This window comes from Myxocyprinus asiaticus, chromosome 23 (genome assembly GCF_019703515.2).
Source record: "Myxocyprinus asiaticus isolate MX2 ecotype Aquarium Trade chromosome 23, UBuf_Myxa_2, whole genome shotgun sequence".
Taxonomy (NCBI): domain Eukaryota; kingdom Metazoa; phylum Chordata; class Actinopteri; order Cypriniformes; family Catostomidae; genus Myxocyprinus; species Myxocyprinus asiaticus.
Window position 1 is genome coordinate 16,625,286 of NC_059366.1, and position 14,231 is coordinate 16,639,516.

A 14,231-nucleotide genomic window follows, 5' to 3' on the forward strand; every position below is an offset into this window, starting at 1 on the left:
TGTTTTTCAAAAGCCACCGGGTGGAAATGGACCAGTTGTGCTTGGGCCCATCATTGCTGCTTGCAGCTATATTTTGTATTGTGGTCCAAAAGTTTGAGACACCATTAAACGTCTTGGGTTTTCTGTAAACAGAATAAGCTAAGTTTTAGGATTTAAAAAAATTAAGACAAAGAAAAGTTTTGCTTTAAAATGAGGAAGAAACCTGAACTATTTCTGGGTGACTAATCAAATGTAAGCAAATTTGTGAAAGTGACAATGTTAAAGGGTTAGTTCACCCAAATATGAAAATCCTCTTATGATTTACTTACCTTTAAGCCATCCCAGATGTGTATAACTTTCCTTCTTCAGCACAAATGAAATGAAGATTTTTATAAGGAGATTTCATCTCAGTTTGTCCGTACAGTGCAAGTCAGCGGGTGCCACCAGGCTTTTGGCTGTTTGATGGTCCAAAAGGCATATTTAGACAGCATAAAAGTAATCCATATGACTCCAGTCGATCAATTAAGGTCTTTTGTAGCAAATCTATAGGTTGGTGTAAGAAACAAATCGATAATTATAAAGTTTTTAACTTTAAATCGTTGTTTCTGGCCAGCGCTGTATTGCTGTTTGAACTCTCGTGTGACGTTCATTCCTCTGTGTACAAAGTGCACACTTTTGACTTCTCGCATGAATACGCCATAGCGCTTACGTCACTAATGTGACGACTGCTAGCAGGAAGTGATTATTTTAAAGTTAATAAAGTTTTATTTATCAATTAATTTTTTTACACAAACCTATCAGTTTGCTACAGAAGACATTAATTGATCGACTGGAGTCGTGTGTATTACTTTTATGCTGCCTAAATATGCCTTTTGGACCGTCAAACAGCCAGCAGCCTGATGGCACCCGTTGCATTGTATGGACAAACTGAGCTGAAATGTGCTTATAAAAATCTTCACTTCAGTTCTGCCTAAAAAGGAAAGTCATACACATCTGGGATGGCCAAAGGTAAGTAAATCATGAGATGATTTCCATTTTTACATTATGAAATTTACTTTCCACTAATACATTGTGAAATTTTTCTATTCTTTTTACTCAAATCTTTTTGCTGACTATTTGATTTTTTTTTTTTAATTATTATTAAACTTGAAAAATGCAAAATAGAAGGATTTTCACTGTTGTCTCAGGCTTTTGGGCCCCATGTATGTATGGGCCAAACTTATCAACAGAATTTGGTTGGCTTTGTTATGACGAATAGAACAACCTCCCCAAATACTTCCTGCTCTGATTTGCAGGTGTGTACAACTGTGCATGTGTGCGTTGGTGTGTCTGTGTGTTTGTTGCAGTAAATGGTGACTTGTCCTCTGCTATGCTGCCTGTCAGCTCACCCTCACTGGCTCTCAATGGAGCAAGAACAGAGGTGTAGGAGGTTCAATGCTTTGAGGGCGGGGCGCAGGAACAGGTCTTTCCTTGATAAATTAGAGTGCTGAGAGGAGTCTTTATGATATATGTGTGCTGTTTGAACCTTTCACCTATCTCTACACCTACTGCTGTACATCTCTTCAGTTCACCTTTGACCTTCCCCTTTCTCTCGCTTTTCACTCAAGAGTGACAGATGAATGTGACGATTTACTTAGTGCAGTTGATGGACATGACAAAAGGTCTTTAACGTATTACTTTCTTTCCTCTCCTTTTCTTTCTCTCCCTAACATGCACACAAGCATGCATACAGTGAGAGAGAGTGAGTTTCTGGTTGCCAATTAAAGCTCATCATGTGTATGTGTTGATGAAGTCATTATTAAGCAGCCGCTGCCTTCACTCCTGCAGAGCACACTATCCCACAACCCCCCACACGTACTGCGGCCAGGGAGGGAGTGAGGGAGGGGGAGGTGTCAGAGGAAAGCAGATAGAAAGTGTCAGCGAGCGCATTTAATAATAATCACAGGAATGCTCGTGATTTTGGGAGTTTCTTGTAGCTTTCAGGGTGTGTTCTGCCAATAACATATGCATTTCTTGTTAGGCTCCCACTGCTGCAGAGGCACCCTCATCTTGTGGTGCCTGTTCACAGCATGGTGTGTCTCTGCCTGTTGCCATCAGCTTATTCCCCCAACACAGTCAGGTGAGCGCACGCACTCACACGGCTCGCTCTCACTTTATCTCTGTCCCTCTCTTTGTCTGTCATGTAGACGGTTATGGTTTAAAATGGTGTTTATTAAGCTGTTCATCCATATGGTTACTGAACTGCAGACATATGTGCTGCCAACTACTTCTATTCCTCTCCCAGCCCTCCCCTCCTCCTCTCCTTTCACTCCCTCACTCCCTCTTTACACTTTTCCTTGGGTTCCAGATGAACGCTCCCAAAAAACTCCACTCCTGTCCCCCCCACCTTTTCACACCCCACAGGATGTCTGTTTCAGATTCTGCCTCACAAACTCACACACTCATCGCCATCTGTTTCTGAGCAAAATATTGCAAGTTTTGGCCATGCTTTGGATATTTACCAGTGCTCACTGCTTCATTTGAGCTTTTTATGATGGTTGAAGTGTCAGTTTTGACTGTGAAAAATTCTTGAGGCAGGGAAGACATGGCACACTTTTAATTCTTGTTTGATTAAACGTTTTAAACATCTTAATGACTTAATGATTGCTGTGAATGGTTAACTTGCTGTAGCCAAATTATCTGAAACTTAAAGTCTGTGCAAAACAAGCACAATGCTATTTTATGCTATGTTTAATTGCACAACCTTATATGTTGTTTCTCTGGTGTTGCTCAGTGATTTAGCAAAAGGTTAAGTAAATAAATACAATAATAAGAAAGAAATGAATGAATGAATGAAAATAAATAAAATGTGTTTATGTGCCTCTTTATGTTCACTGCACTTGCTTTCTATTTCCCAGATCCATGTGTCAGAGCTAGAGCCAGAAATCTCTGCTGCAACAGAGTGCAAGATCCTGACTTACAACAAGGGTCTTTAGCCAATCTAAATGCTTGACATCTGTCAACTAATGCCTTCATCCCTTACTGTAAAATCCTCATATGTGAACAGGAAAAAAATCTGTTTTTACCAATTTTATGAATGCACACTAAACGTAGTCTTTGTAAATGTAATGATTAGAAGCTTGAGTCTCATTTGATAGGTCATGCTGTGTATGAATGTGAATTCTTTCCTAGTCACATACAGAGACAGACTCACACCATTGCTAATCATCCTCTTTGCATGCACTTGAACATGCATTGGTAAATTAGACTAGAGGATTGCAGGATATTTACAGCAATGAACAACCTGATTGTTTTAAATTTGGCCATGATGTTCTTAAAAAATTATCTCCTGTTTGCCTTCCACACAAAACCTACAAATGTATTAACCTTTACACTAAAAACAATACTGGAATAATTTTCTTATAAATGAATGAACAGTAGTTGTTTACAAAGAAATTGTCTTAAAGCAATAAATTAACAGTGATATACAGTTTGTACATTTTCTAAATGCATACTCTTACTCCATTTTGAGATTTAAAACCATTTTAACAAGAAAAGACATGTATTCCATAAAATTACACTGTGCCTTTGTGTTATTTTACTGCAATGAAAAGAAATTGTAGTTCATGTGGTAACATCTAAATTAACTGATTTTATTGAAGTCAAAAATATTTTTAACATCACTGAATGAACCAGAATACATTAGGTTACACCAAGAAATCTAATCTTAAGGGTTAGATCAGGTAGTAATAGCACCTTAACAATTGCAGGTTACCACTTTTTACAGTGTATGAAACAAACCCTAAATCATACTCAAAATGTGCAAATCTACAGTACTTAATAAATAATTAATGGACAATAATGCCTATATGGAAAAGATATACGATATAAGATGCTTGTTCTATTTTCCTTATTATCTCTATGTTATATATATATATATATATATATATATTTCATCATTACATACATTTACATCTTTTTCAAATTTCAAACCATGAATTGGACCACTATACATAAAATATGTAATGTATAGAGCTATAAGGCAAAACATGGACAACTTGGTAAATTACATCCAGCTTTCTTGTATAACTTTTAGATAGATTAATTCTAATTTACTTACATGTAATGACCTCACTCAAATTTATTTAAAATGTAATTGTTTTAGACACATATGTTTGCTGACTTCTTTTCTTTCTTGCATAATGCAGACAGCACACACACACACACGCACACACACATCAAGCATATGATATGATTTTCAGTTTGTGCTTAGTTCAAGAACATAGAAAAAGTATAATGCTTAATGAAACTCTGTACACAGGTCTACAATTCCTGGTTTGCTTGCTTCTTTTTCCATTAGATTTTTTCATTATTAGGTGATTGTATCTCTGCTTATATTTGGTTGCATTTGAGGTTTTTTGGCAGGGCTGTAAAATGATTCCTGTAAACCTCTGTTTTATCGTTTGATCCATCGCTAGATCAGGGAGTGGACCAGTGTTTTTTTTCTACCTGGTTGTCACGGTAACAGATCACAGTGGCCAGTAGTGAGGAGAGACATGACATGAAGCCGCATGTAGAATCATTAACCATGCAGAACCGTCCTGCTTTCATTCACACAGAAACAGTTGCACAACATGCACATGACCGGGTTTAAGAGAAAATCTTTGGTGCTCATTGTTTCTTATATCAGTTTTTGGCTTAATTTCAGATCAAGATAAAAGTTGTTTTTATGGGATTTTGCCTTTAATTTATAGGAAAGTAAAAAAAAAAAATTTAAAAAAAGCAGCTCTCTTTTTTATGAGCACGTGCACTACCCACTGTGACAGCTTTGACAAGATAATTATGGTTTGAGGATTAATTAAATGTCACTTTGAGACTTGTAATGACAGTCATATGCTCAATAATTCGTCAAAAGATATTTTGATAATTATGTTGCTAATCAGTTGCATTATCATTTTTAATCTCTCTGCACTTTCCGCTGTAACTTTTCAATTTGCAAGAACAAATTGCTTAAGAGATTTGAAATAATAGTTTAACCCAAAGACACTGTGAGGTACCTCTCGCAGCAGGCAAGCAGCCAAACATGTTCCACTATAGCTCCACTCTACATCAACAAGCTTTTGTTTTCCTACCATAGATTGTGTGTAACTACATTACTATCCTTTCTGTGTAGCATAAAAGAGTACTTTCTTTAAGATTGTCCAACTACAGTTTGCAGTTCTTACTCTTTCAAATGCCCTAAATAACCTTTGAAAATCTTTTTCCACAATCTCTTTTCCTTCCACTCTTTCCAAACAGCCAAGAGAAGGAAAGAGTGGTCTTATAGGGAATGTATGGAATGTGTGATGTAAAGGTGCAGAGGATGGGATGTGTGCACCTGCAAACAGGATTGGATATCTGATGGCCTCAAAACAAACCCACCAAAACATTCTTTTTTCACTGTCTGTCTCAATACACTCTTGTCGTACTTGACAGTGATACTCGGGTATCATCAGTTTGGGTGCTTCACTCTCACAACACTTGCTTACACTGCAGGCTTAGGGTCAAATCTTGAGGTGAAAGGTCACCTGCAGGTTCGTTTAACACAATCTGCCTCCATTTCTTTTGACAGGAAGTTAGCTGAGTTGAGATGAGAGGAGAATTGCAGCAGCCTTTTGCTTTTGTCTGAGTATGTGTGTGCGTGAAAACATTTTAAAAGGGTAAACTGTCACGTGCAATCATGGAAGTCAACATTTTTGTCATTTCATTTTGTGAACAATAAGGTGAGGCTTGTCTCTGAAACAATTTTATTAATTATGAACATTTTCTATCTTTTTTTTTCTTGAAAATGTAGATGAATGAACACTATACAAATAAGCTAATGATGTTAATTGGCAAACATTCAGCTTAGTTTATGATTCTGGAAGAATGATCAAGGAGCTGTAACAGAGAAACCTGCATACATCAGCTTGTATTTTTCAGTAGGCCAACTGAATGACAGCATACAAATCACTCACACACACGCTCTCCATGTTATACTCGAACTCTCCAGTTGTTTTTCCTAAACTCCTTTTAATACAGAGACCATTATTTACACAGACACATACACACTTGCCTCTATGCTCTGGGTACAGGATGGCTCATGTTAAAACTGGCTGGGAAACTTATTCCTCACATCACTTGCATTATTTTAAGTTAGTTTTCAGTTGCTACAGACTAGTAATGTTAAAAATATATATAATAACAAAAACTGCCACCAGTTTCATCTTCATGTCTTAAATTCATGTCTGTTAAACTTAAAGTGGTGCTATGCAAAGACAACAAAACAATAGTAATTAAATGTTTCAAGTACAACATCTTATCAAAGAGAGAGAAGGAGTTAATAGATGGATAAATTAACTTACTCTCTCAGGAGATATATCTCTCAAGCATTGGGTCATTCCAGCTGAGGTATTTTAATGGCTAAAGTGTTCAGTCCTCGGAGTAGATTACTTGCTAATCAGTTTAACTCATCCTTAACATTACCACACCCATGTGGTCAGGTCCTCTGCAATTAGGGTTATAATCTGAAATAGCATGGCTATTAAATAGTGCTTTTCTTGGTCTTGATTGTTCATTTGGGCAGTGATTAGGTTGTTGTTTTTTTAAGCATCCGACATGACATCTATGTCCTCAGCGCCGGTCTGTTTGGTGGCAATCCTCCAGCGGTTAATGTGGTGGTTTCCCTTCCTCATCTGTGTGCACTCTGGGCCCTCTTCCTCCAGCTTCTGTCGCTTGTACTTGGTCCTGCGGTTCTGGAACCACACTTTCACCTTAGGGGAGCCAGAAAAGTGTTCAAACGAGTAGGCTATAAATATCTCATTTGACATGGCTTATATTGTCAATACAAGCGCTATCTACGACACAGTGATTTGAATGCCAAGCAACATTGTTGAAACGCATTTGAGTTCTAATCAAACTCATTTTTAAACGACAGATGAAATAGCCTACAATTTACGGGAATTCAAGACTCTCGGCTCAACTGGGAACAATGATTCCGTTTAGCCTATAATGCGGCACGGCCCATGTCTATTATGTATTTAAGTTTCAGAAAACATGATTAATTACTGTAATGCCTTTAGGTGTAATTTGTTTTGGTCATCAGAACAATTCCAAACAAGCAGTTTGCGAATTAAAGGCGTAATAAAAATGATAGACTATCCCGTGATGACCTGCTTAGTTCACATTAAGGCTACATGTAACCATTTAGCAGACGCTTTCATCGATCAATTTCCTAATTTATCCATACATTCCATAAAACGCGTTTATCCGTAAATGCCAAATATTTTCATGAACGTTGTTATTATTAAACGTATTACCAAAAACCTAAAACGGCAATGCTGGCCGATGTTCCAAAGATAAAGTAAGTCTATACTGTATTGTATAGGCTAGCTTATTTGCGTAATCATTATCATAAAAAAAATAGAAATAAAAAAAAAAAACACACTTTTCCCCCTCAACTGTTCACATATCAAGACGGCAGTCTATAGGCTACACATAGCAGGCTCACATTTTACACATTGGCATTAAAATCAAGGCCAAAAAGACGCCATAAGTGAAAAAGTTGTCTTTTATTATTAGCCTTATTATTATTATTATTATTATTATTTTGAAGCGGTCTGAGCACCTCAGTGCTGGGATATCCTTATCTTTCACCAAAATTGCATCTCTCTTTAAATAACATGCAGCCAAGGCTAATAAGCCTATGTGTTATCTTAAAAGTTTATTTTGTGTTAAGTTTGTGCTATATGATGTGGTCCATTCATTTAAACTATAAAACCTCCCAAAAAATCAAAAACAATCAGATAGGCTACAACGATCATAATAAACGTCAGATTTTACAAATGAAAGAAGCACAGTGTCACTAGGCGATGCATCATTTCAAGCCATTATGACGTTATTAATGTATGGCAGAATATGAAGGACCACTGAGGAAAATCTCCTTGCAAAGATTTAACCACAATTATTTGAAATTCATTCTGTTCTATATGACAGTAGCTAGAAATGTAACGGGTTTAAAGTCGAAACTATCTCCCTTGTGACTATTACAAGCTGCCATAATTATATCGCTGGTGAATGGGTTTATTCCTCCTTCTTTGCGTCTGAGCTAAGCAGCGTGGCCAACTCAATCTTTAAACGTCGTGGCTCACGTCAAAATTATAGAGCACAGCAAACATCTGACACATAGCCAGCAATGTTCTTTCAGACTCAGACATATAGGCTGCTGCTACTTTCACATTTTTTGATTCAACAAGCATGCAGTCCAAGTGTTGTTTACATTGTGATTTAGGTCAACAGCTTGTCAGTTCAACATTAATCATTCAAAATAAAGATATATCTCATTAATATAGCTAATAGTCCTTCACGTCCTACTCATTGCACAATGTATATTTCATGGTCATCATACATTTGATCATAACCCTTTTATACCACGTTTTATACATTTTATAATAAAATATAATGTCCTAAGCCTGATCCTTCATTCACGATTTGGGATTGCTCAATTTCGATTGCTGGCATTATTTTAATTATTCTTTTTGTCTGTTATATATATATATATATATATATATATATATATATATATATATATATTGTGCTTTTTAAATATATTTTTTTGTGAGCATGGGAATAATTGGCTACATAACTTTCTTTGCTGTGTGCAATGGCATAGGTGTACTAATGTTTACCTGAGTCTCAGATAGACTGAGGCTGTTAGCGAGCTGTTTCCGCTCTGCTCCGACAACATAATGGTTCTTCTCGAAGGCTCGCTCCAGGCGCAGCAGCTGAGAGGGCGAGAACGCGGTGCGGATCCGTTTTGGCTTCCTCGCGAAAGGTCCGTGCAGTAACAACGTGTCCTGTGAGACTTCGTTACCTGAAATAATAATAATAAAAATAATAATAATGTCGAGAAAAGTCAATGTGATTATAACATTCGTCTTGACAAGTTATAAGAATTAACATAGGAATATAAACTCGGCATGAGAGCAGGCAGAACTCCACAAATATAGACGAATCACCTTCTTCTTACTTTAAAGTTGAAGTTGCATAGCCTATTCAAACTTTGCTTATTTCTTATTTCAACAGCTGACAACTTAATTCGACCATCAGTTACGCTGCATATATGATTAAATTATTTCATGTAATTGTTGAAATAAATAAATAAATAAATAAAATTGTATGCGTTCTAAGTTTATAATTAAATAGAATTTGTTTGTATTATCTTTAAATGTCATTCCGTTTTTTAACCTTTTGAAATTGTGAAACTATAGAGGTTTCAAAAGAAACTATTACCGTCTGAACGCAGGGATAATCCTAAAGGACTGACGATATTTTAGTTATTTATTTCTAACTTTAAATGTTCTTAAACAAAAATGTTTCGCTTAACAGAGGCGTTGTATAACCGGCATGATTTTGTAAGAATGTAATATTGATCTTTCAATTTGTGATGTATACATACTGTGGATAACTTGGGAATAATCAAAGGTCGTCAATATACTGTACAATTAGTAAATAAAAATAGGCTATTTGGCGTATATATACTGACGTTTTATAGTAGCTTATTCTATTACAATTCATACATTTGTTTACTCTTTAGGCAACCTATTGAACGCCAAAATCGGACAAGTCATCAAATGACGGATACAAATGAAATTATGAAAATGATGAGATGTAACAAGTTCTATATCAGAGCAGCTTTCTCGTCTGTCATTATCTCTTTCTTTGCTGTGACACTGATAAGGCTGCTATAGGGTGGCAAGCCATACTAATAATTTAATTATAATGTAGGCTACTGTAGGACAAAGAGTAGGCTACCTTCATTTATTACAAGAGGTAAAGGTCCACAAATAACCAGTAACAGGGCCGTGCACAGACATTTTGGGGTGGGCAGGAGCTCAAGCGAAAATATAATAATTTTTTTATTATTATTTCAACACCCATACACTCCTGCAAATGTTTAATACTCAACAGAATTCTACAAAATTATCAATTCACGCAGATAGACGATGGTCTTTAGCATTCACTATTTCTACATTTATCACAAGAACAGGCAACAACAAAGAAAACAATGCCACACTGTGCATGTTTTAGTGGTCTGTAAAATAAATAACCATTCAAAATCAACAAATCTTCACTCAGAACTGAAAAAGGCGGTTCTCTGAATAAATGAAATAATAAACCAACCAGTCTACCCTTCAAACTATAAAGTAGGCCAATGTTCAGATGCAACAATTAGGCTAAGTGCGTTCTGTGTACCGAAGTGAAGGGAGCAGGATCATTCTCCTAAAATTAGATGAACAGTTAAACTTTCAAATATGAGCTTGTAAAGGCCCTGGACTATTGTACTGAAATGACAGTCAGTTGGCTTGCCTACAATTACCATTACATTTAGTGTCACAGAAGTAAGAATCGATCATTTATTAGGCTATATCTTAAAGCTTTTGCTAATCAGTATGAGCATGTCAACAGTGGACGAATCATAATTGCATATGTTCTTGTGACGGGTGTGCAGGTCGGCTAAAGTTTCTGATATCCAAATATGATTGAACTTTATTTGTTTCAGTTGCCTGACACAGAAGCTAGCCTACCGGAGTTCACTCGTTTTTCATTGACAACGCCAGACTAGCTTGTTGTTAAGCTTAACGGAGGGGATATTGCCTAAGTTAGTGGCTGTATTGTGATGTTTTCATAGTGGTTTAATTTCACAACAGTGACAAACAATGCCGAAGCTTAGGGCAAACACTATTGTTACCTGGCTGTCACCAGTGAAGGCAGGTCAGGGAGACTTGGATGCTGCTCCACAGGGTGCTAGATTTGCGTGCGTTAACTGGTGGCTGTGACAAGGGAAGTCAATGAGGGAGGGGCAGGGTCTCTCTGTGCGGTCCCACAGAATTAGAACTCAAATGCAGTTGTCGAGCATTACAACACGCTTTTAATTGAGAATTGATGCCATTGGCCTCAAACTAAAATATACAATTTGAAAAAAAATTTTTTGCAAAAAGGGCACTTATAGGGCAGGTGCTTGAGCATACCTGGGGTCTATCTTTGCACGTGTGTGAGTAGTAAGTTATCTTGGACACTCGCAAAATTAGAGGTAACATAATGCTATGGTATTCTGAAAGAACTTAATTTTAAAAGTATTTTTAAACCTATTTTGAAGTAGGCAGCATACGGTCGGGGAAAAAAAAAATAAGATCAAGCAATAACTGTTATCAGAACTGTCCTTCAGTGCTCGTAAAATAACAAAATGCATTCTTTTTGGGAGGCATGACATTGTGCTTTAATGCTTGGACAGCCTATAGTCTAACTAGTTGTTGTTTAAGTAGCCTTAGGGCATACACTGATCAGTCGCGACATTAAAATCACTGACAGGTGAAGAGAATATCGATTATCTCGTTACAATGGCACTTGTCAAGGGGTGGGATATATTAGGCAGCAAGTGAACAGTCAGTTCTTGAATTGCATGTGTTGGAAGCAGGAAAAATGGGCAAGTGTAGGGATCTGAGTGACTTTGACAAGGGCAAAATTGTGATGGCTAGACAACTGGGTCAGAGCATCTCCAAAAAGGCAGGTCTTGTGGGGTGTTTCCAGTATGCAGTGGTTAGTACCTACCAAAAGTGGTCCAAGAAAGGACAAGTGGTGAACCGGTGACGGGGTCATGGGCGCCCAAGGCTCACTGATGCACGTGGGGAGCGAATGCTAGCCTGTCTGATCTGATCCCACAGAAGAGCTATAGCACAAATAGCTGAGAAACTTAATGCTGGCCATGAGCTTGCTGCGAATGGGGCTGCGTAGTCGCGGACCGGTCAGAGTGCCCATGCTGACCCCCGTCCACCGCCGAGAGCGCCTACAATGGGCACGTGAGTGTCAAAACTGGACCATGGAGCAGGAGAAGGTGGCCTGATCTGATGAATCACGTTTTCTTTTAGATCATGTGGACGGCCGGGTGCGTCGTTTACCTGGGGAAGATTACCGTCGTTTAGATGGCAGCAGGATGCACTATGGGAAGAAGGCAGGCCAGCGGAGGCAGTGTGATGCTCTGGGCAATGTTCTGCTGGGAAACCTTGGGTGCTGGCATTCATGTGGATGTTACTTTGACACGTACCACCTACCTAAAGATTGTTGCAGACCATGTACACCTCTTCATGGCAACGGTATTCCCTGATGGCAGTGGCCTCTTTCAGCAGGATAATGCGCCCTGCCACACTGCAAAAATTGTTCAGGAATGGTTTGAGGAACATGACAAAGAGTTCAAGGTATTGACTTGGATTCCAAATTCCCCAGATCTCAGTCCGATTGAGCATCTATGGGATGTGCTGGACCAATAAATCCGATCCATGGAGGTCCCACCTCGCAACTTACAGGACTTGAAGGATCTACTCTTGGTGCCAGATACCAAAGGACACCTTCAGAGGTCTTGTGGAGTCCATGCCTCGACGGGTCAGAGTTTTTTTGGCGGCAGGAGGGGGACCTACATGATATTAGGCAGGTGGTTTTAATGGCTGATCGGTGTATGCTCGAGCAGAATTTGTGATTTTCATCTGCAGTTTATCCGGCGTTTGATCGCAATGTTATACCGCTCTACAGTGGGAAGCAGCCTAGCCGCAGGCAAGCATTTCTGTTCTGGAGAATATTTAAAGATAGATTCAGAGGCACATGATCACTTCAACGACCCGGGCCATACATGCACAGGCATCGCACTTTTATGCAACACTGAACGTGTATAGGGTACTTGTAACAATTTGCATAGCCTCTACAGGCTATAAAATATTTATTTTTGATTATAAGAAATAAAAATATAGAGTTAGCTGCTGGGATATCTTTAAACTTACCTTGAAACCGATGTCCAAAAAATCTGTTCTGTAGGACCCATGGGTAGAAATTCAGTGGTTCACGATGTTGCGTGCCAAAGAAGTGTGGGTGCTGCAGGTGTGTGTTGCCAAGCTGGTGTGCGTGCATGCTCAGAGGTGCCTGGTTCACAGTCTCCGAAAACACCAATTCGGGGTTCGGGTAGAGCGCGCGGCCCGCGGGGCTTTGATAACCGGTCAGAAAACTGTCAGCAGGGGCTGCGTAGCTTAGGGCGGTGGGGCGAATATGGTCTTCTGGTGTCAAAGGGCTTTCCTTCGCCACTAAAGACTCAATGGTAAAACAGCGCTTTCCCGTTGATGAGAACATCGTCCGTGACGGTACCGGTACAGTCCCGCAGATTAGGAACAATTTAACCTCCTATAGTGACCTCTGTCAGCACAGCAGCGTTGTCTAGGGAGACATTGTAGCTACTAAAGTCAGAAAAAAGCTAAACGTGAAACACCTAAAGCTAAGATTCCCCTACTTTAACCAATTAAATTGCAATCCATCGGTCCGCTCGCGTGTCCATAAATCATAAAAGGAAAAGTGAGAATAGAGGCTCGAGACTCATCGATTTGGATTTGAGGGACGCCACAGTGTAGTTTTTTTAGACTTGCACTCATTGGACGAAAGCCCTTGGCGCACATAGCGCGGCGGTGGGCGGATCCTAAATTCATTTGGGTCAGATAATGAACTCCATTAGTTTGATCATTCACTTCAATAGTGCTGCTCTCAACAGGTCAGTTCATACACGATGAATAATCAAAAACAATTTCCTTGCCACACTTCCAGTACATAAACCCTTATTAGTCTGCATTAATATAACCTACAGTCATTCCAGCCTTCCGTTAGACTAGGCTATATCATAAAGATTTGCTTTAAAGTTTTCTTCAACTTCTTTGAATATCATGGCTACTCTTCAAATAAAGCGAAGATAGAGAGCAATTGTACGCTATAGCTTAAAGCGGCAATGTTTTGCTGCTCTCTTAATGAGACTTAATGCAGCTTCGAATGACAATAAACATCTAACAATGTGATTTCTCTTTCAATCGGCCAAACACAGAAATTAATTGGCCGATGAACTACATAGGCTTATTGTAATAATTTTGAAACGATTATGATGTTGGCAATGCGTACAAAGCCACGAGGCGTGGAACTGCTAATCACTCAATTGGCATTTGCGCATTGGTTTGTTTTCTACCTGCAATATAGGTTGCATTGGTTATTTCCACTTTCCATCTTTCCATACTGACTTCATCATTTTCATAATTTCTACTACAACTATTAAGACTAATAGCCTACTAATTAATAACAATAAACATTTTAATTTTTTCACAGAACTCAAATCACCAAGTCGTCCCTCTGTTGTCTAAACAAGCAATAAGTCATCGTGTAGCCTAACTAGAGCC

The 14,231-nt window shown here is 38.5% G+C and overlaps 1 protein-coding gene across 1 annotated transcript; it reads right to left on the bottom strand.

The window, feature by feature from the left end:
• Window positions 1–5,737: 5,737 nt before the first annotated feature.
• On the bottom strand, window positions 5,738–13,149 carry LOC127414233 (homeobox protein EMX1-like). Its single transcript, XM_051652115.1, has 3 exons — window positions 12,807–13,149; window positions 8,664–8,848; window positions 5,738–6,749 (listed from the first exon to the last, which is right to left on the bottom strand). Exons 1-3 carry the CDS (start codon window positions 13,147–13,149, stop codon window positions 6,582–6,584), a joined length of 696 nt encoding a protein of 231 aa, XP_051508075.1. The 3' UTR covers window positions 5,738–6,581.
• Between the last annotated feature and the right edge of the window lie 1,082 nt (window positions 13,150–14,231).